The sequence below is a fragment of the Mustelus asterias genome, chromosome 12, assembly GCF_964213995.1.
Source record: "Mustelus asterias chromosome 12, sMusAst1.hap1.1, whole genome shotgun sequence".
NCBI classification, from domain to species: Eukaryota; Metazoa; Chordata; class Chondrichthyes; order Carcharhiniformes; family Triakidae; genus Mustelus; species Mustelus asterias.
Window position 1 is genome coordinate 106,178,939 of NC_135812.1, and position 23,566 is coordinate 106,202,504.

Genomic DNA, 23,566 nt, shown 5'->3' on the forward strand with positions numbered 1-23,566 from the left:
TTTTTTGAAATTCAAATAGCTCACATTATTCTACCATTTTTTATCATTTCTTCAAAGAATTCAATAAGGTTGGGTTTAAGCATGTTCCTGTCTTTAGAATGTTTGCAGACTACTCTGTTCTACATTTCTGGTTTCTATATGTCTTCCTACTCCAATATTTTTAATTAAGAATTTCATTAATCTTCGCATTGGCAGTAAGCTAATTGGTACACAATTCCCTCGGTTTGTTTTTTCCATATTTATACATTGGAATCCATTTGTTTCCTAGTTCTCTGGCACAATTCCCTTTGCTGATTATTTTTCATGTAGGTATAATAATACCTCTGCTATCTCTTTCCTAACTTCTTTTAATATATGCTGGGACAAGCCATTCAGATCAGGGTTTTATGCTTTCTGCGTTTGATTAGTTTATCAATTATCTCTCTCCATTGCCGATTTTAAGTGTCTTTATATCCTTTTTTTCTCTTCTTCTAATATTATACTCAAGATTTTATAGTGACGTTGTCCTCGTGAATTTATGGAGCTGAACCTGACTTACATGAAGAATTTTTGGTAACTATTAGATTTGAAGTTTTATTCATTGGATTGTGTGATTAGAGGTCAACACCTGATACTTACAAAAAGGGGACTATAATGCTACAGTGAATTCTACTGCAAATAAAGTTCATTTTAAACGGAATGAAACATTACTTACCTGATTGGAGTTACTAATTTTGTTTGCCTTTATTGGATCACAGGTCTCATAAACAGCATACATCACTAAACCACACAGGCAGGCTGTTGTGAGCACAATAATCATACCAAACCAGTTCAGAAACACAGCCCTGTGAAATCAGAAACAATTGTAAAAGTAGAGTTTATTTATTAGTCACAAGTGAGGCTTACATTAACACTGCAATGAAGTTACTGTGAAATTCCCCTAGTCGCCACATTCCGGCGCCTGTTCGGGTCAATGAACCTAACCAGCACATCTTTCAGAATGTGGGAGGAAACCGGAGCACCCGGAGGAAACCCACGCAAACACAGGGAGAACGTGCAAACTCCACACAGACAGTGACCCAAGCCGGGAATCAAACCTGGGTCCCTGGCGCTGTGAGGCAACAGTGTTAACCACAGTGCCACTGTGCCGCCCCTACTATTATATAAAGCAGGAAACTCACTTTGCATGTAAGTTACAAAGTGTCCTTTTTCTTTAAATCTTTATGAAATGCTTCAGTATTGATATCTGAACAAAATATACCCAAAACAACATCATCTTGAAGTGGGTGTTAAGTTCATGCAAAATCCTGAAACTGAAAATATGTTGAATATGAAAATACGGACAAATTAATTCTAGCACATCAAAAGAAAAATAAGCCAAATTAGCAAAGATAAGCTAAACATTATTTGAGAAATAATTTATTCACTTAACACAGTAATTCAAGGCTATGAACTGTGGCCCTGAAATTGGTCCGTCAAATTTTCTGTCTCAACCACTACAATTCCCGCGGTGAGCGGAATGGGAGATATTTGGCCAGTGACTCATCAAAAGGGTTTAGACAATGACTGATTGATATCAGAGTACAGTGGTACCAAAGAATTGCCATTACCTACCATTGAATATGCAATCAAGACTTTGATTACCCAATGCCACAAAGACATACCAACAACACACTCAAGGAATTGTGCCCTTTTTCTGTTAATTTACAGGATGTGGGTGCCGCTAGCTAGGTGAGCATTTGTTGCCCATCTCGAACTGCTCTCCATTTCAGTGGACGTTTGAGAGTCAACCATATTGCTGTCGATCTGGACTCATATGTAGGCCAGAATAGATTTCCTTCCCGAAAGGACAGTAATGAACCAGATAGGTATTTGAGACAATCGACAATGGTCATCATTAGACTTTTAATTTCAGATTTTTTTTACTGAATCCAAATGCTACCGAAGTTTGCGTCATTGACAATAATACTGGAATAGGATCATTCAAATCCTTAGTAAAGTTAAAGCCAGGTGCTGTTACTGTGTCTTCTCAAACTCCAAGAGAATTGCTCTTACATGACAACTGATAATACATCTCCATGGAAAACCCCCTTATTCTTTCAACCGTCAGGAACCAACAACATTTCAAATGGAATCAACTAACTGGACATTAGAATAACAATAGTAACAGGAAAGATGCTCTGCTACATCTGAGTTAAGTTGGAGCACATCAGAGTAGACTCACTTTGACTCAGAACCGACAATCAACACTGGTGTGATAACCCCATGACTTGCAATGGGGATTCACTGATTGACCTCCCTGTAGGACTCATTGCATTTAAGCACCCTGGGGGTTGGTAATTAACCAACCATGTGGAGATTATATACTGAGCCCTGTATAAAGCAGACCCTGAATGGGTCCATTATTCCTTTTGAAACCAAAAGAGAAAATGCTGGAAAATCTCAGCAGGTCTGGCAGCATCTGTAAGGCGAGCAAAGAGTTGACGTTTCGAGTCGATACCCTTTGTCAAAGCTGGAAAAAAACTCTTTTTGTTGAAAGGCTGCTAATGGCAGTCCATAGACAGAATAGAAGGCGTGAATGGCCAAACGGCAGAGAAGCTGAAATCAGAGGGTAAACTGTGACAGAAGAAGATGTGGGGGGAGGGAGGTGATGGGTGGGAGAGAGGTAAAATTGAGGGAAAGGGGAAGCGAAGGAGGAGGAAAGGGGGGACAAAATAAGGGGAAAGAGTGGGGGGGGGGAAAGAAAAATAAAGAAATGGTAGAGAACAGTTAAAAATTAAATGAAATGAAAACAAAAGGGTCGAGGTGGGGTACAGCAAATCATCTGAAGTTGTTGAATTCGATATTGAGACCGGAAGGCTGTAAAGTGCCGAGCCGGAAGATGAGATTCTGTTCCTCCAGTTTGCGTCGAGCTTCACTGGAACATTGCAGCAGGCCAAGGACAGACATGTGGGCATGGGAGCAGGATCGTGTGTTAAAATGGCAAGCAACAGGAAGGTCGGGGTCCTGATTGCTTTGCTGAGCACTTTTGGTCTGTGCGCAATCACCCAGTCTACGTTTTGTCTCTCCAATATAGAGGAAACACAGGAGGGCTGTGACAAAGGGTCATCTAGACTCGAAACATCAGCTCTTTTCTCTCCTTACAGATGCTGCCAGACTTGCTGAGATTTTCCAGCGTTTCCTCTTTAGGTTTCAGATTCCAGCATCTGCAGTAATTTGCTTTTATCCATTAATCTTTTTGTCTTGGTTGGGACATGAGTTCACGACAGGCTTGTGGTTTTCATTTTACTTTATTTTGTGCAATAAAAGCACTGTTCCTTTACAGCCGACTCCTGGAGATATTATAACCGGACTGGTCAGCCATGTTGGGGATTGTAAGTGTTTTTAACCATATCATGGTGCCATTGGTCTGAATGTTTTGCAAGGGTTTGGAGTGAAAAATTTATGTTTTTTGACAGTAACTTGAAATTTGTTTCGGACTATGATAATTACATTGGTCTGTTGGCTTTCTCAAGTTTTTGGGACAAAATCAGGTGTTCTGCTTGCATTATTAAGTTTAAACCGAGTCATGGTGACATTGTATTGGGTACTGGTAATGGATCATTTTCAATTTTTGGATCTTTTACTGTATCTTTTAAATTAATCACAGATGTATCTCTATTAGGAACAAGATGGCGGTTGTGCCTCTAAGGGAACAAGTCAGTAAATGTTTTACATTTAGTCTATGGTCTCCTCTACACTTGCATGACCAAACACAGGCTGGGCAACTGCTTTATGGAATATCTTTACTCAGTTCCCAAGCATGACCCTGATCTTCCATTTGCTTGCCGTTTCAATTCACCACCTTGCTCTCATGCTCACATTTGTTTCCGGTTTGCTGCAATATTCTAGTAAAATCCAATGCATGCTGGAGGAACGGCATCTCATCTTCCAATTAGACACTTGACAGCCTTCAGGACTTCAAATTCCATTCAGCAACTTCAGATCATAAACGCTGACCTCTTGTTTTGAATTTTTTTCCCCCATGCCAGTTTTGGGTAAGTAGTCTCACAACACCAGGTTAAAGTCCAACAGATTTATTTGGTAGCACGAGCTTTCTGAACACTACCCCTTCATTAGGTGAGTGCAGGATTTGTTTCACAAACAGGGCATATATATAGACACAAACTCAATTACAAGATAATGGTTGGAATGCGAGTCTTAACGGGTAATCAAGTCTTTACAGGTGCAGACAATGAGTGGAGAGAGGGTTAAGCACAGGTTAAAGAGATGTGAATTGTCTCCAGTCAGGACAGTTAGTGAGATTTTGCAAGCCGAGGCAAGTCGCGAGGGTTACAGATAGTGTGACATGAACCCAAAACCCCGATTGAGGCCGTCCTCATGTGTGCGGAACTTGGCTATCAGTTTCTGCTCTGCGATTCTGTGCTGTCGTGTGTCATGAAGGCTGCGTTGGAGAAGGCTTGCCCGAAGATCAGAGGCTGAATGCCCTTGACTGCTGAAGTCAGGAAGGGAACACTCCTGTCTGGTGACTGTCGAGCGGTGTCCATTTATCCGTTGTCGTAGCGTCTGCATGGTCTCGCCAACGTACCATGTCTTGGGACATCCTTTCCTGCAGCGTATCAGGTAGACTATGTTGGCCGAGTCACAAGAGTATGTACCGTGTACCTGGTGGATGGTGTTCTTGCGTGTGATGATGGCATCCGTGTCGATGATCCGGCACGTCTTGCAGAGGTTGCTGTGGCAGGGTTGTGTGGTGTTGTTGTCACTGTTCTCCTGAAGGCTGGGTAGTTTGCTGTGTACAAAGGTCTGCTTGAGGTTACACAGTTGTTTGAAGGCAAGTAGGGGGATGTGGGGATGGCCTTGGCGAGATGTTCGTCTTCATTGATGACATGTTGAAGGCTCTGGAGAAGATGTCATAGCTTCTCTGCTCCAGGGAAGTACTGGAAGTCTTAGGTGACAGTGATTAGCACAGCTGCTTCACAGTGCCAAGGACCCGGGTTCAATTCTGGCCTTGGGTGACTGTCTGTGTTGAGTTTGCACGTTCTCCCCGTGTCTGTGTGGGTTTCCTTCGGGTGCTCTGGTTTCCTCCCACAGTCCACAAATGAGGGTTAAGTAAATTGGCCATGCTAAATTGCCTCTTAGTGTTCCAGGATGTGTAGGTTAGATGGATTAGCTATGGTAAATGTGCAGGGTTACGGGGATAGGGTGGGAGAGAAGGCCTGGGTAAGACACTGTCAGTCGGTGCAGATTCGATGGACCGAATGGCCTCCTTCTGCACAGTAGAGATTCTGAGTCTTGATCTTGTTCCCATGTTTTTGCTTTCAGCCAGCACTAACCTTTATTCTGTCATTAACATCTGCCCTGTTCTGGCAGTGGGTCAGCTTTGCGTCCCCAAACGGACAGCCTTTGGAGAGAGAGAGACAATGGGTGGGATTTTCTGGTTGTGCTCGCCCCAAGGCCGGCAGACAGGGGCCACTGCGCATGCGCTGATTTCGGCATTGACAGATCGGTGCGTGCGCAGTGTCCCGCTCAGTGCTTTGCTGCCGGCCTCTCCAGCGGGAATAGGCTCTACCCACTGATTTTTTTGTGGAAGGAAACAGCAGGATTTACTTCAGGTTTTTATGTGAATTCAACAGTTAGAATTTCTTTGGGAGAATCCCATCCTAAAATGTTTCAATTAGATCTCCTCTCTTTCTTCTAAACTCCAGAGTTTAGTTTATTCAATCTCTCCTCAGAGGACAATCCCAGGAAGCGGTCTAGCAAAGGCTCGTATATTCACCTGTAGGAAGGGAAACCAGAACTGCACAGAGTACACTAGGTGTGCTTTATATACAATTATAGTAAAACTTCTCTACTCTTATACTCATAGAATACTGACAGTGCAGAAGGAGGCCATTCGGTCCATCATGTCTGCAGCGACCACAATCCCATCCAGGCCCTATTCCACATGTTTACCCGGCCAAGCTCCCTGACACTAGAGTCAATTTATCATGGCCAATCAACCTAACCCACACATCTCTGGACTGTGGGAGGAAACCAGGGCACTCAGAGAAATCCAGGCAGACACGGGGAGCACATGCAAACTCCACACAGACATTGACCTGAGGCCAGGATTGAACCTGGGTCCTGGCACTAAGGCAGCAGTGCTAACCACTGCCACCATGCCACCCAAGACCTTTTGTTACAAAAGCTAACATATCATTTGTCTTCCTGTACTGCAGGCTAGCTTATGTGATTCAGTTAACATAGACCTAACAGAACAAAGATTCATAGTCCACAAATTGCACAGATGTAATAGTTCCAAAGTTAAGTAGTTGAAATATATTTTAAAAATCAAGTTCCAGCTGTGGTCACGGTTCTGGTCAACCTACAGCCTCACAATAAAATTGAGACAAAATGTAAGAGTAAGTCCAATAAAACAAAACTTAAAAATCTGCAATAAATGTGTAGAAATGTTGATGCACACATCTGAATTTTAATTACATGATGACTTACTTTTTTGCTTCATTTTCACTCTTACAGGCCAGGTATCTTTGTACCTGTGCTTGATTACAACTATATGTTGCTGTCCATCCAAATGTGCCTCCTACCAATATAGTCCAAAATGTGTGTCTTCGCCTTGGATCCGGATCAAAACTGGGATAAAAATATTCTCCAATTACTTAACTGATTACAACTCATTTTTATGGTGTTGATTTTCTTTTTACCCTATTCCACCTTCTGGCAGCCCGGGCAGCAATCGGTGCACAGTTAAAGATGGGGAGGGAGGGTGATTTTCCCCCCCCAAAAAATCAAATTGCCCAACAGATGGGAAAACAGGAGGTTTTGCTGCCTGTTTTTGAGCAAGATGAGCTTCACAATTTCGAGGTTGTCAGGCGATTCACGTCAGTGGACGGGCGGGGGGCTGGAGAGGCCTGCAGCAGGGGGCCATTGGGAATGCGCTGGTCTCCCAGTATAATGGGAGATCGTTTGACATCCCCACCCCCCCACATCTGACATTGCCAGCCACAATCTCCAATCGCTGTTCCCATCACTAGCCCACTAGCAAAGGTCTGCCATTTTTCCTCCTGCCACCCCCTTGTGAGGCCCTGCACCTTAAGGCCCACCCCCTTGGCACTTCCCAGTGCCTAGTGAGCACTGCCAGTGTGTCAGACTGGATTGCCCAAGGGACACTGCCTCACCCTGCCCCCAACCTTTCAGGGCCCTCAGTGGCCTTCTGTTCCACCAGTGAGGCCATCACGTCTGGTCCCCATTGCTGGGGATCAGCTGTGATCCCCACTGGTGTGGACCTCCACCAGCGAGGTCGGAAATCCAGGTGAACCCGGACAATAGCAACCGGAGCTCGTTAAAAGGAGTTTAATTCGGAAATGAGGCTGTGCAAACAAAAAATGGCCCGGGAGATTCACGACCTGCCAACTGCCAGGCGGGAATGTGATTTTTGACTCCCGCTTATATTTCCTGCTCCATCACACTGGTGGAGTGGCGGGGCGGGAAAATCACACCCAAGGAGTTTACTTTCTCAGATTCCAATCATTTTGATTTTACCAATGGGTTTCTAGGAATATGAAGCTCCTGACCAAAGCAGGTAAGTGTTTTATATATTTATGCCAAATTGGTGTCCTATTACACCTTTAGAAAGGGTGCACTGATCGCTGAAAAGCTGGGCTGGCTGGTGGGTTTCTCAGGATGAGCTTATTTCAATCTTTCAGGTGGGTGAATCCCACTGCCAGCATCAGCAGGAAACACCCTGGCACTTGGTCCTGAATCGGGAGAATTGTGTGCATTAACTCTCCATTGCATCCATTCCTTTCATCCAATAACCCAACAGTCAAAATACTCACTCTAAAAAATTAATCCGGCCACCATTCTCAGCAATGTTCCAAATCTTGCCAAGCCCTCCAACATGAATTGATCCCTGGATCAGCACAGTTAAAAGGCTAATCACCATTAGACAGAGCTGGAATACGTCTGTCCAAACAACAGCTTTGATGCCACCCTGGAAGGAAGTACAAGTAACAATGGATTTCAATCACTGGCCAAATGAGAGGTGAGAATGCTGAGTTTTTTATTCATTTGTGGGACGTGGGCGTCGCTGGCTGGCCAGCATTTATTGCCCATCCCTAGCTGCCCTTGGAGGACAGTTAAGAATCAACCACGTTGCTGTGGCTTTGGAGTCACATGTAGGCCAGACCGGGTAAGGACGGCAGATTTCCTTGCATGGAAGGGACATTAGTGAACCAGATGGGTTTTCCTGACAATCAACAATGGTTTCACAGTCAGCAGTAGATTCTTAATTCCAGGTTTTGTTTTATTAAATTCAAATTCCACCATCTGCCGTGACGGGATTCGAACCCGGGTTCCCAGATCATTAGCTGAGTTTCCTGGATTAATAGTTTTAGTGATAACACCGCTAGATCATCGCTTTCTCTACCATACCTTTTATAAGGACTTACTGTATCAATTCAATCATATCTTGTCCTATATATCTCTGATATGAATGAAATATATTTCATCTTTGACCCATTAAAATAGTGAGGCTATGGAGTTTACCACCAGAGTTAATTGAAGCTGAATCTGTGGCCAGAATCTCTCCAGAACTGACCGCACACAGGGTTTCCACTCCAATTCCAATGAAGTTAGGTGATTGAAGGAACAAATTAGTTCAGTCAATCACCCTAGTCCCTTGTTGTAATTTCCATTTAAGTTATACACTCTGTTATAATATGAAAGGTGGTAAGTACCAGATTGCCCAAATCCCAAAAGGATAAGTGAACTGTCATGATTTGTATTTTTTGAGACAGTATGTGAAGTCAGGAGAAAAAATTTCAAACCACTTGTGCACCACAGAATCCCTACAGTACAGAAAGGGGCCACTCAGCCCATTAAGTCTGTACTGACTCTCGGTAAGAGCATCTTCACCAAGTCCGTGGTGCTGTGAAGTTCAGTGTTAACCACTTTGCCACCATTCTGCACTTAAAGATTTATTAATTAAATATAAATTCCACCAGCTATCATGGTGGGATGTGAACACTTATCACCCCGGGGCCCCAGATTACTAGCCCAGTGAGATCACCACTGATAGTGATAGAATTAGAAGGAATGCTGGGCACAGCTAGCAAGGAGTTGCCTCACTCCAGCGTCATCTTGGATTCAGCTTAAAGGAATTGGCAGAAAAAATAGGGAAGAGTTGAGCAACATTGTTTCCTTCCAGTAGTAGGTGGGGTGTTGGGACTCACTGCCAGAGTCAGAAACCCAGATCACATTTTTTAAATATTTTGATAGTCACTTGAAGTGCTGTAACCTTCAAGGCTCTGACCAATGAGCTGGAAAGTGAGATTTGTATGGATAAAGCTTTTATGAAGAGTAGAGATCTGATGAGCTGAATGGCCTGTGCTGCTGTTTCTATAAGTAGAATTTAATACCCATCCTTCCAGTGGGAGGGGGGTTTACTGTGTAATTGCATGGGAAAGCACAGGCTAGACAGCCCAATTAATGGCGACTTATGATCTCATTCTGCTACCGCTGCCCACAGGCTGAGGGGGTGGACTCTCCCAGTCAAACACTTTGTCCAATGGAGGGCACCACCAGTTGCAAAAGTTGCCCCCACAGGAAGACCGCTCCCTCCCACCCCCACTCCCCAAACAAAGTATTATTGTGATTGGTTGGCAACTCGTGGGAGGTAGAATCTTTATTTGGAAGGCCATAGAAACCTTGACAGCAGGAAGTTAAGTACCTGATTGGAAGTTAATGTATTGGGGGTGCACAAAAATGGCTAACGGAGTTCTCTCCACCTCCCCAGTTTGTGGTTGGGATCACCACCGCAACCATTAACTTCAGACCTATGTTTTTACAACAATAAATTCATTAAAAACACACATTGGGGCACAGCATATGTAGCTTGGGTTTTCCCATCATAGAGAATACAGGATAGGTTCACCAGCATGATGCCACAAATAGGAAACTATAGTTTTAAGGAGATGATTGATACACTGAGATTCAACACTGGAGTAGAGAAGTTTAAGAGGAAAATTAATATCTTCTATATTAATTAAAATTAATTTTTAATTATGGTGGGTATTGATAGGATGAATAAAGAAAATGTATTTTGGTGAAGAGTCATTAAAGAAGGACCCTCAATTCAAACTGTCACGAAGAAAGAATGGAGAAAGATTAGAAGATATTTCTTGCATGTGTACAGTCTGAATCTAATGCTATCAGTAATCACTTGTGGGAGCTCCGAGGGCAAATGCTTTTTATTGTGACATCATGGGTAATTACAAGTCAAAAACGATGTTCCATGACATCTTGAGGAATTATACATAGTGTGCTGCCTCTTACTGGAAATTCCTGGGGTCCTTATTGTTGAGCTCAAAGCTCCCACAGAAATAAGCATGTTCCAAGTCACTGGGTGGAATTCTCCCAAAAGATTTCTAAGGACACAATCTTACTGGCTGGCAATGCCATGCTCCCACTGCAGCGATGTTGGAGGATTTGACACCCAGCCAAATCTCTGTTCACTGGAGCAGCATGGGAAAATCCCATCAGCGTGAATGGCCATAACATTCTGGCCTGAGTGTCATAACAGCAAGGAAACAAGAGCAATCTGCGCCAGTCTTTTTGGCATGTACTGCACCGCGATCCCCTCATACTTCGTTCACTGAAAGCTGTTATGGAGTCTCCAGGCATGTGACTTGCCCAAAGTGGCCACAGCTTTGCGCTATTACCCAGTGGGAGCTGCAGTTAAATGCTCCAGCTGCACTTACAGGAGGATGGCAGCACGTAGACCAGCCCCACTCTTCACCAAGGGAGAGCTAGGACAGCTGCTGGACACCATGGAGGAGAGGAGGCCATCTTGAACCCCCAAGAGGGCAGATGACCTAGGAGCAGGGACTCCAATGCAGCCTGGGATGTGATGGCCACAGCTCAGTGTCCGCAGCCTGACATTGAGGACTAGTGCCCAATGCTGGAAAAAGCTGTTGTCTCGTTGCTCTTCTGCAGTCTGCTCAGGTATTTTCTGGATCTTGGTATAATAAAGGATCTCAGTCGCAGAAGCCAGTTTCAGGCACATGGTCAACAGCCATTTGCCACCCACAATGGTCTAAAGCTAAAAGGCCATTTACAGAAAATAGGAGGTAGTGGTGGCCTTTCTGGCTTAACTGTTGGATAACTTATTAGCTTTCCTTTGAACTGCAAACCTGGAAACATAGTCCAGGAGTCCATTGACTGCGTATTGAGTAAGCTTCAAAAAATAGCAGGTGTGAATTCCACAGGTAACTGTTGTCTTGGTATGTCCTATTCAACTCAGAACTTTCAGGAGACTTGATAGACTATGCTGGACAAGTAAAGGTCACCTAACCATTTGGCAGCCACATTAGCAGATCAAGAGTTTCCGCTTTAAACAAATAAAATACGTTTTTAGAGAGAAAATGCTGGAAAATCTCAGCAGGTCTGGCAGCATTTGTAATGAGAGAAAAGAGCTGACGTTTCAAGACTGGATGAGTCTTTGTCAAAGCTTTTCCAGCATTTTCTCTTTTGGTTTCAGATTCCAGCATCCACAGACATTTCCTTTTATAAAAGAAGTTTTTATCTGAGCTCAGTCCATGCGTAAAGCCTTTACTGAGTATAGCAGCACTTTCAAAAATGGCATGCTGAGAAATCATGTATTCATCTATTTAGGAAAATACTTCTCACTTTGTGTACCAACAACATTTCTAGATTGTACAAGTGAGAATTAAAAAATACGATGTAAGAGACATAGAAAGAAAAGGTATGAAATGAAAACAAAAGTAAAGAAAAAACAGAAAAGTTACACAGAAACATAGAAAATATTTCTGTAATGTTTTTGACTGTAACATCATGAGAGAACAACGGAAGTAAATAAACTGTAGCAAACCAACATTTGCTATTGCACTCCAGCTTCAGAACTTCTATTCTTTATGGCAAACTTATTCTGTACTTGTTTGATTCAAGTGTAAAATAATGCATAGAGCAGTAAGTATTAAAAACTTTCAATTAAAATTTGCATGTTCTTCTTGGTGAAAAGGAAGCTGTCAGTATGTAAAAACAGTGAATTCAAAATTCCGTGGGGCACCCAATGTACTCCCATTGTAATGACTTTAAGGAGATCTATGTGATGGGCCACTTCGCATATCAGCTCCTATTTTCCTGACTGTTGGGCACTTGGGGGGAATTTTCCTGTCCCGCCTGCCACAGGAATCGTAGCGAGCAGGGGGTGGACCATGCAAAGATCCATTGATCTCGGGCGAGGTTTTCCGGTTTTGGGGCGAGCGTAGCTGGAAAATCCCACCCTTCGATTTTTTTGGGAGAATCCCGGCCGTTGTATTTTTCAGGAAAGGACCAACTATCCCTCTCAGTATGAAGTCTCACATTATCAAGTTAAAGTCCAACAGGTTCATTTGGTGTCACGAGCTTTCGGAGCACTGCTCCTTCATCAGGTGAGTGGAGAGTTGGGTTCACAAACACAGCATATATAGACAGAGACTCAATTACAAGATAATGGTTGGAATACGAGTCGTAACAGGTAATCAAGTCTTTACAGGTTCAGACAGTGTGAGTGGAGAGAGGGATAATCACAGGTTAAAGAGGTGTGAATTGTCTCAAGCCAGGACAGATGGTAGGATTTTGCAAGCCCAGGCCAAATGGTGGTGGTTACATGTAGCGTGACATTAATCCAAGATCCCGGTTGAGGCTGTCCTCATGCGCACGGAACTTGGCTATCAGTTTCTGCTTGCCGATTCTGCGTTGTCGTGTGTCTTGAAGGCCACCTTGGAGAACGCTTACCCAAAGATTGGAGGCTGAATGCCCTTGACTGCTGAAGTGTTCCCCGACAGGAAGGGAACACTCCTGCCTGGTGATTGGCGCACGGTGTCCATTCATCTGTTGTCGTAGTGTCTGCATGGTCTCCCCATTGTACCATGCCTCGGGGCATCCTTTCCTTCATCCATTTCCAACCATTATCTTGTAATTGAGTCTCTGTCTATATATGCCGTGTTTGTGAACCCACCTCTCCACTCACCTGATGAAGGAGCACGCTCCAAAAGCTCGTGACACCAAATAAACCTGTTGGACTTTAACCTGGTATTGTGAGACTTCTTACTGTGCCCACCCCAGTCCAATGCCAGCATCTCCACATTATCCCTCTCAAAACAGACAATCATGTCTTTGGAGTAAGACGAACACCCAAGATGTGTCCTAATGGTACAGATGCTATCCAGCCCCTTGTAAATTAGATGAGGATCCCCCCGAATCCCACATACTTCAGCAAGATCCACAGGGAACGATGGCAATGGGAGTTATCGTGGCAGGAATGCAGTCTATGGAATTTTGGAACCATTGTCTCCTAATATCATGATTATCAACTTCAGTAAATATTCAAATTCAATTTTCTTACAAGTGCTGTATACATCGTACACACAAGCGCTGTCATTACAATGGAAATCCACAAGTTTATTCCAGTAACTGAAAAAGAGACAAATAGAAAAATGTTAGTATTATTTAAATGTTGATTGATTAGTATTTGATGTCATGGGAAAATTAAAAATAGTAGTAACACAAACATTTTACGTGAATGCCATAAATGTTCAATTACTGTGCTAAAAATAAGCTTTGTTGGCAGAATTTTCTTACCTGCAATCAAGACCCTTAATAATAATGTTTCTTATAAGATATAGGGCTAAAAGTCCCCAGCTCCTTTGGTATACTCCCACTGTAACTTCAGTGCGAATCTGCCAGGGCTAGGATAAATTGGCACTAACCAAATGTCAGAGTTCGCGATTGGCCTGTTAGGAACATACAAACTAAATATGGTCATTGGCAAAAATGGTGACAAGGCCAGAACAGGCATTCTCCATGGCAGTGTTGCTGCTTTCATGGCTTTCGGAGAAATCCTGTGCAGCAGCAGTGTAGCTGGAACCTGGGAGATCAGGGGCAGGATTTTCCCAGTAGTGTCAGGGAACAGCGGTCAGGCTGTTTCTGGGTCCCCAAACCAATCCTCGGGGGATATAATCAGTTATTGTGATTTTCATGTCCCATTAAGTGGCCTAGAGATGGGCTAGATACCCAAATAAGGGCTGTGGGTAATGCCTCAAAGCTGAGGCCTTCCAGGTTGAAAGTAGCAGCAGGTTGCAATAGATAGTAAGTAAAGGTGAGGGTGTTTCGAGACAGAGGTTCTCCAGTTGCTTTAAACAAATTAAAAAATGATATCCTGCAGTCAGGCCACCGCAGGTTGCAGGGTGAGGTGGTGGGGTGGCGGGGGTCCTTTACAGAGAGAGTTGATGCTGTCTCTGCACCCGGGCCTACCTGGAGCACTGCTCTTTGGCCTGCCACTACCACCAGGTATATAATCTGGCCCCTGTTATCTGTGGAAAGATGGAGGCAGTATAAAAACCCAGTCAGCCTCCTTTAATTGGCCTCAGTAGACTTCTAATTAGCCATGTCAGCTATCCACCACATGATACGCGGGTTAGGTGGATTGACCATGATAAATTGCCCCTTAGTGTCAGACGGACTAGCTAGGGTAAATGCATGGGGTTGTGGGGATAGGGCCTGGGTGGGATTGTGGTCAGTGCAGACTCGATGGGCCGAATGGCCTCCTTCTGCACTATATGATTCTATGAGTAGCCCTGCCAGCTCTTCCATGCTGCCTCTGCAAAAATGGTCTGAAGAAGAAATGGAGCCAAGAAACCAGTATGTCAGCTGGGGCCGGAGCACCCGGAGGAAACCCACGCAGACACGGGGAGAACGTGCAAACTCCACACAGACAGTCACCCAAGGCTGGAATTGAACCCGGGTCCCTGTCACTGTGAGGCAGCATTACTGCCATGCAGCCACCACGCCACCCTTCAACATTTCAACTGCTTGACACAAGCATGGCCCTGTCATTGCAATATCGGCTCTGCTGCGTCACGCATGCTTAATTTTTTTTGGGCATGTTAGTAAAGTAGACACTTCGCCATCTTAGTGATTCCACTAATACCAGGTGGCAATTTCCTGGAGGATGTCTAATTAAGATGGGTTAATTATGTAAGACAGGAGATAAATCTGGTCTAGCTGCAGTGCTTAAAAGGCTGCTGAAGCTTAAATGACCATAAGGAATTGGAATTGATAAAGAGGCAGAGAAAGAGAGGGAAATTTTAGAAGGTGGTTCCACATTACGGCTTGCCTGTTGTGGTCATGGCACAAAGATTCTTGGAAGAGGATGATTTTGAAAGGGAAAAGATAAGACAAGACTATTTAGATCCTAGGATAGGAAGCCCCAGTTGGAGGCAATCTGGAGTGATGTGAACAAAGGCAATTATTGTCCTGTCAACTATCCATAAACCACAGTACAGTGTTGTCAACATTTTAATGACTGCACCAACTTAACTAAGGTAAATTAAGGCATATGTACCTGTGCACATCTTGAAATAATACTGCAAGAATTAACTGATTTTCATATTGACCATGGCTGCTCAGAAAGGATATAATGAAAAATGTGACAATATAAAGACACTCTGCTACCAGCCCCTCTCCCAACCCCACCACAAAACCATCCATCACTCTCTCGCCATTCCATTGTTCTGATCAGAATTTCTGAGAACAAGAATGGTGGTCTTTGAGTTAAAAGTGAAAGGAATGTTATGTAACCTGCATCTGAGAGTATGATCATTATGGAATGTCTGCAAATGCCATGGAGTTATTCAATGATGAATTGTCTTTCTAGATCTTCCTTTGCAAAGGAATAGGATGGGAGAAGCATAAAAATGACGGTGAATGATCCTTCACTATTTTCGCTACCTCCAATTTTATGCCAGCACCAAACATACCTTCACCTCTAATTTCCTTTAATCATTCTATAGGGGCCTTTCCCTTCATGACAGAGTCCATTGTTCCTTTTTTTCAAAAACATACTTTATTCAGAAAATTTGTAAAAGTACATTAACAGTTCAAGTTGGACATTTCAGAAAATGCAGTTCCATGCAGCATATGGCACTCAAGTGTCTCAAACTTGAAATTATAGTTTATATTTACAATAAACATTACATGTCGAATATTCAGTCCGATGGGTTTTACGTGGGTCCCAGGCCCTCGGTGTACTATGGCACACTTATAGGGGCCTTTCCCCAAAGAGCTTTTAAGGTCCAAGCTTTAATACATCCTTGTTAAACAAAGAAAGAAAGAAAATTACAGCACAGGAACAAGCCCTTCGGCCCTCCAAGCCTGTACCGACCATGCTGCCCGACTGAACTAAAACCCCCTACCCTTCCAGGGACCATATCCCTCTATTCCCATCCTATTCACTTATTTGTCCAGACACCCCTTAAAAGTCACTATCGTATCTGCTTCCACTCCCTCCCTTGGCAGCGAGTTCCGGGCACCCACCACCCTCTGTGTAAAAAAACTTGCCTCATATATCTCCTTTAAACCTTGCCCCTCACACCTTAAACTTATGCCCCCTAGTAATTCACTCTTCCACCCTGGGAAAAAGCCTCTGACTATCCAATGAAATGATTCAGTCTGCAACACTTGGCCATCGACAGATCATTGCAAGATCAGAAAGTTTTAGGTAGACCAAAGAGCACCTTTCAAGTTGATGGTTCTTCAGCAGCAGTTGATTTTGTCAACTCGGTGTAGGTCCCTGGGAACAGCCAGTAGAGCACAGAGTTTGTGTTCTGCAGCTGCTCAGGATGAACCATGATTAAAAACCACTGCATCCCCTCTTTCCAGATCTGCTTTGCAAAGGCACATTGCAGAAGAAGATGAGTAACGATCTCTTCACCACAGTATTCTCGAAGGCAGCATGGGGAGTCGGTGAGACTTTAGACATGCAGGAGGGACCTGAAGGGAAGGACCATTCTTACCACCAGCCAACCTATGTCTTGATGCTTCATTGAAAATTCTGGTGATGAGGCATTCTGCCAGCTTAGGGAACTATCAATGGGGTGGTATCCACCATCTTCTTTCCCCACAGGGCCTTGAGAATATTAGCTGTGGACCACTGTCTGATGGACTTGCAGTCAACAACACGTTTCCACATGAACTTTTCCATGAGAGACAGGTAACGTGGGACTGACCAATGAACTGAAGTTTTCCATGGCAACATGACTAACCCATCCTTTGCAACACCAGCACCGGTAAACCTCAGCATGGTGATTTTGGTGAACTCTTGGTGTTTGGATACCAAGGGTCAATGCACAGCTTGATATGGCTGCATACAATGGTGGCCATCAGGATGAGATTGAGTACAATATTTCCCCCCTTTGTCTAGATATTCATACATTTGTTCCTGGTGGGCATGGTCCATTTTTATCTTCAGATAAAATGGCAGGTGACTCAGGTGACACCCTGGCACAGAAAAAGAGGGTGGGCCAGGCCTGCACCATGTGGAATAACGTTGACAGCTGTAATAACTCCTCGGAGGGGGAAGTCCCTTCACCAAAATTCCTTTATTTACAAGACACAACAACACTATACAGAGTGCTCTCAGTCTGCAGTCTGCATCCAGAGTGCCAGAGGAACTGACACTCCTGTTTAAGTACAGAGCATGAGACTCCCTGATTGGACCATCAATTTGGCCCTTAATCAGGGAGTTCATATTCAAGCAGGCCAACCTCAATTTCCTGATTAAAATCGTTACACTCCTCCCCCGCAAAGTCCGAGGAACCCTCGCGGCCTGCTTGCCTCATGGGTCTTTTCCTCTGTTTGCGCACCGAGTCCAGATCCTCCCTGAGGGCGGCTATATAGTTGCCTGCCCCATAGTGGTCGTCCCTTAACTCAGTTGCACTGGTGTCATCATCTACCTCCACTGGAATACCCAGTGCTCCGCTTGCCGCATTTTCCAAAGACAAAGCCAGCTGTAATGCTTATTTGCAGTCCAGCTGGGCTTCCACCAACAGATGTTTCTGTATGGTCATATTATTGATTCCGCACACCAATCGGTCTCAGATCATCTCATTTAATGTCAATCCGAATTTGCTAATTGCCTTAATCTCATCAGGAAACTAGTGATTGACTCCCCCGTCTCTCAGAATGGAGAGTAAAACCGGTACCTTCAGAGGTGGCTTACGGTCATAATATTCTTTTACTAACTCCTTCAGTTCCTGGGAGGTTTCTGTGTTCGGTGCCTCCGGAAAAGTTAAGCTGCACATAACAGCGAAAGCTGCCAGGCCACAAGCAGTCAGCAGAATAATCTGAGGCTATGTCATTAGCTCTGAAGAAATACTTCATCCATACTACATATTGGGCCCAGTCTTCCACTGCAGAGTCAACAGAATCCAATTTCCCAAACAGAGGCACGTTTGCCCGGCAATGACTTACCCTCAATGTGTAATGGCTGACAGTAAGCAAGTTCCTTCAGGTCGATCCCATTCTCGTCGCCACTGTAATAACTCCTCAGAGGCAGAAGTCCCTTCACCAAAATTGCTTTATTTACAAGATCCAACAACACTATACAGAGTGCTCTCAGTATGCAGTCTGCATCCGGAGTGCCAGAGGAACTGACACTCCTGTTTAAGTACAGGGCATGGGGCTCCCTGATTGGACCATCAATTTGGCTCTGAATCAGGGAGTTCATATTCAAACAGGCCAACCTCAATTGCCTGATTAAAATCGTTACAAGAGCATCTCGCACTTTTTTCCTTTGGTGCAGAGGTGACTATGTCTATCATCTGGGATGCATGGTAGGAGCCCGGTGGGTAGGTAGGTAACTGCGAACGCCGATCTGTACCCGGAAGGTTCTGCTGCAAAAAGGGCAAGATACCACAGACATCTGAACTTTGGATGCGCTGCTGGCTCAAGATTCCCCTCCTGGCATTTTCATTTTGCCTGATGTAACTTACTTTCAAAGGTCCAATTCTTTTTTTATTTAGTTGTGCCAAGAGCAGCAATCATGGGCAAGCTTCCCCCAGGACTGGGTGCCAAATCAAAACTCCAAAGTGAAACCTTCAGAATGTTCCTGTAGCACTTCCTTTAAGCGCCATGAGGACAAACCCCAGACCTAAAGTTGCCCATAGGCGATTCGGTGTGAAGAATTCTCTCATCATGAGAAGCCCAACTCAATTGTGACTATCTCAATATGGTGTGGATATTTAACATGCCAGCTTGGGTGGGCACCTCAGGGTCTGGTACTTTGTGTTATAATCTGATATTCGGAAGCTTTCAAAGGCAGCTCAGATAAAAGTGGAAGAATGCCAAGAGCAGGGCATGAACTTCTACAACATGTTTGTTCACCTGACCAAAGTTTCAATCAGCAGTGAAGGCCTTTGGAAGGCAATGGATAAATTATCTTCCATGATAGTGATCGTGGCATCAAAATCAGGTATCACTTGGACCTGAAATTGCTCATTCTGAGATGACTCCAGGCAAAAACCAAGGTTTCCAAGGGCATACTTCACAATTTCCTGCTTCCCAATGCGTTGTGCACTTGCTGCTGGATCAGTGCAGGACATGCAACATAGCATGGACTTGATCTCCAATGCATGTGACAACTGCAGCCTTACAATCATCGCAAAGAAAAACATTGACCAGGTTCTTACTGGCAATGGAAATGGAGCTTCTCCCCCACAAGCCCAGTTTCTTTTTCATCATAATTATATACTTTTTCCAATTTTTGGTGCATGCCACAGTTCCTCCAAGGCATATCCCCAGGAGTTTCAGGCAGTCATCACTCAAGATGACAGAAACAAACGACCAGTCAACCCAGTTCCCAAAAGGCTTTGCTCCTAAGGTGCTCATCAGTCTGCAAACTGACAGCAGATCCAAACAGAAGATGATGACTTCATCCATGTAAAGCAATGATGGGCAACCTAAGCTAGTGAGCAGGCCTCATGAGTGGCCCTCCTTCACCTTTTTTACCATTTTCCCCCCTTTGATCCTATTTGCTGCTTTTTTTACATTTATACACTCTGTTCCTTCCTGTCACACTCTAGGTATCATTACCTAATTATCTACCTTGCAATCCTTTTGCTTAGCAAGCCTTCATATCCCATCTCTAGAACCATTCCCCCTCTATCTAATTTAAAGCCTTCTCTACTTCCATAGTGATGCTGCTTGCAAGAACATTGGTCTCAGCACAGTTCAAATCTAGGCCATCCCAACAGTACAGCTCCCACCTTCCCCAGTACTGATGCCAGTGCCCCATGAACTGAAACCCACTTCTCCCATGCTCTTTCAGCCACATGTTCACCTCTCTAAATTCTATGTACCTTATGCCAATTTGCATGCGGCTCAGTTAATAAACTAGAAATTATAACCTTGGAAGGTCTGTTGTTTCATTTAGTGCCTAGCTCCTCAAACTCTCTATGCAGAGCCTTTTTTCATCTTTCTACCTATGTGGTTGGTACACAGATGGGGACACATTTTTCAAATGCAAACTGCAGCCACTGCTGGGTCAATGCAGCAAATGCTCTTAATCTCCATGGTCTTGGAGACTATAATTAGAAAAGAGGAACTTGTTAATTCTCTACCCTTCCTTTGTAACATCCTTGATTAGAAAGAGACAAATTGTTTGTGTAGTTATTTAAAAAGGTTTATTAATATGCAAGTTATGTCAGTGTGACTCAACATAAATACCCAACATTTTTAGATTTGATTCAACACAAAATATATTCATAACCGCGATGACTGCTGAATAAAAGCAAGTTTCATAATAATAAAATATACAACTTACCTTGACTTAATGCTAATGAGGGCGCGTAAGTCACGATACCAAGATAAAAAAACTGCAAAGTAACAGGAAGTCATATTAACTATGATTTGAAGTAAATTATTTATGCTGAAAGCTGTCATTCTGATCCTCAGTAGAATTAATCACGAAATGAACAGCTATTTCACCCACTTGGCATTAGCAGTTATCTTAGAATTAAAAGCCTGATAAGAATTCATTACCTCGTGTGCTGACTCTTACAAAAGCCTAGGAATTATTTGTGACATTAGCAGGGAACACTTAATGTGACAGCCCCAAGTCAGCTGTTTTCACGCAGATGTTATCTGTTGTTTTAATTGGGGGAATTATTATGTGGACCCCATGATGGAGAATGTCAGAAAATTTGGGAGGTGCACACTAATTAGAAAATGAAAGGGAGGTTTCAGAACAAACAGTACAGCACAGGAACAGGCCCTTCAGACCACCAAGCCTGTGCCGACACATGATGCCTTTCTCAACCAAACCTTTTGCCTCTACACATTCGTATCCCTTTATTCCCTGGCTATTCATGTATCTGTCAGGACGCCTCTTAAACATTGCTATTGTATCTGCTTCTACCACCTCCTATGGCAGCGCATTCCAGACACTTACCACCCTCTGTGTAAAACAATTGCCTCTCACATCTCCTTTAAACTTCCCCCCTTTTACCGTACACCTATGTTCCCCAATAATTAACATTTCTGCCCCGGGAAAAAGACTCCGACTATCCATTCTACCCACGCCTGTCATAATTTTGAGAACTTCTATCAGGTTATCCCTCAGCCTTCGATATTTAAGTGAAAATCAGCCAGGTTTGTCCAATCTCTCCTTATAGTTAATACCATCCAAACCAGGCAACATTTGTTTTTATTTATTTATTAGTGTCACAGGTAGGCTTACATTAACACTGCAATGAAGTTACTGTGAAAATCCTCGAGTCGCCACACTCCGGCGCCTGTTTGGGTACACTGAGAGAGAATTTAGCATGGCCAATGCACCTAACCAGCACGTCTTTCGGGCTGTGGGAGGAAACCAGAGCATCTGGAGGAAACCCACAGAGACACGGGGAGAAAGTGCAAACTCCACACAGACAGTGACCCAAGTCAGAATTGAATCTGGGTCCCTGGCGCTGTGAGGCCGATGGTAGCCATGATGTGGAGATGCCAGGGTTGGACTGGAATAAACACAGTAAGAAGTTTAACAACACCAGGTTAAAGTCCAACAGGTTTATTTGGTAGCAAAAGCCACAAGCTTTTGGAGCCTTAAGGTCCTTAAGGAGCTTAAGGCTTTTGGTAGCAAAAGCTTGTGGCTTTTGCTACCAAATAAACCTGTTGGACTTTAACCTGGTGTTGTTAAACTTCTCGCTGTGAGGCAGCAGTGCTAACCATTGTGCCACCGTACCATCCTGGTAAACCTTTTCTGTACCCTCTCCAAAGCTTCCACACCCTTCTGGTAGTGTGGCGACCAGAACTGCATTAAATATTCCAAAGGTGGCCTACCTAAAGTTCTATACAGTTGCAACATGACTTGCCAATTTTTACACCTTATGCCTTGACTAACGAAGGCAAGCATGCCATATGCCTTCTTTCAGGGAACGGTGGATCTGTACACCTAGATCACATTGTATATTATGCTTCTAAGGGTTCTGCCATTTAATGTATACTTCCCTCCTGCATTAGACCTTCCAAAATGTATCACCTCGCATTAAATTCTATCTGCCATTTCTCCGCCTAAATTTCCAGCCTATCAATATCCTGCTGTATCCTCTGGCAATCTCCTCACTATCCACAACTCCTCCAATCTTTGTGTCATCCACAAACTTACTAATCAGACACCTACATTCTCCTCTAAATCATTTATATATATAATATATATTACAAACGAACACCACTGGTCTCAGATCTCCAGTCAGAAAAACACCCTTCCACCGCTATTTTCTGTCTTCTATGATCAAACAAGTTCTGTACCCACCTTACCAGCTCACCACGGAGCCCATGTGACTTCACCTTCGATATCAGCCTGCCATGAAGGACCTTGTCAATAGCCTTACTAAAGTCCATGTAGACAACATCCACCACCCTGTCCTCATCAACCATCTTGGTCACTTCTTTAAAAAGCTCAATCAAGTTTTTGAGACACAACCTCCCCCGCACAAAGCCATGCTGCTTTACATTATCTAATGGCCTCTAGGACCTTCCTCTAAGCCTCTCCTGCTGTAACTTTGTAAATCAGCAGAAATCCTACTTGCATTCGTAGAATCATAGAATCTCTAGAGTGCAGAAAGAGGCCTTTTGGCCCATCGAGCCTGCACCAACAACAATCCCACCCAGGCCCTATCCCTGTAACCCTGTGTGTTTATCCTGCTAGTTGCCCTGACACCAAGAGGCAATTTAGCATGGCCAGAGGATACAACAGGAGATTGATAGAGCTGGAAATTTAGGTGGAGAAATGGCAGATGAAATTTAGTCCGGACAAATGCGAGGTGATGCATTTTGGAAGGTCTAATGCAGAAGGGAAGTATACATTAAATGGCAGAACCCTTAGAAGCATTAATATACAGCATGATCTAGGCATACTGGTCCACAGTTCCATGAAAGAAGGTGTATAACACGCTTGGCTTCATCAGTCATGGCATAGGGTATAAAAATTGGCAAGCCACGTTGCAATTGTATAACCTGCATATCTTTGGACTGTGGGAGGAAACTGGAGAACCTAGAGGAAACCCATGCAAACACGGGGAGAATGTGCAAACTCCACACAGACAATGACCCAAGGCCGGATTTGAACCTGGGTCCCTGGCGCTGTGAGGCACCAGTGCTAGCCACTGTGCCACCATGCCACCCTTAAATGGTGTTTCTATCGAATTTTTGTCAAAAGTTACAGTTGCAAAGCAGAAACAGCTCCAAG

The 23,566-nt window shown here is 43.9% G+C and overlaps 1 protein-coding gene across 1 annotated transcript in view; it reads right to left on the bottom strand.

Moving 5' to 3' along the window:
- The window catches only part of LOC144501796 (sodium-coupled monocarboxylate transporter 1-like), an 89,660-nt gene that overhangs the window by 52,582 nt on the left and 13,512 nt on the right, over nt 1-23,566 (bottom strand). The window contains exons 5-9 of the mRNA XM_078225815.1: nt 20,645-20,696; nt 13,391-13,458; nt 7,821-7,975; nt 6,475-6,615; nt 695-824 (exon numbers count right to left, since the gene is read on the bottom strand). Coding sequence (XP_078081941.1) covers nt 695-824; nt 6,475-6,615; nt 7,821-7,975; nt 13,391-13,458; nt 20,645-20,696 — 546 coding nt within the window. The remainder of the gene's footprint in view (nt 1-694; nt 825-6,474; nt 6,616-7,820; nt 7,976-13,390; nt 13,459-20,644; nt 20,697-23,566) is intronic.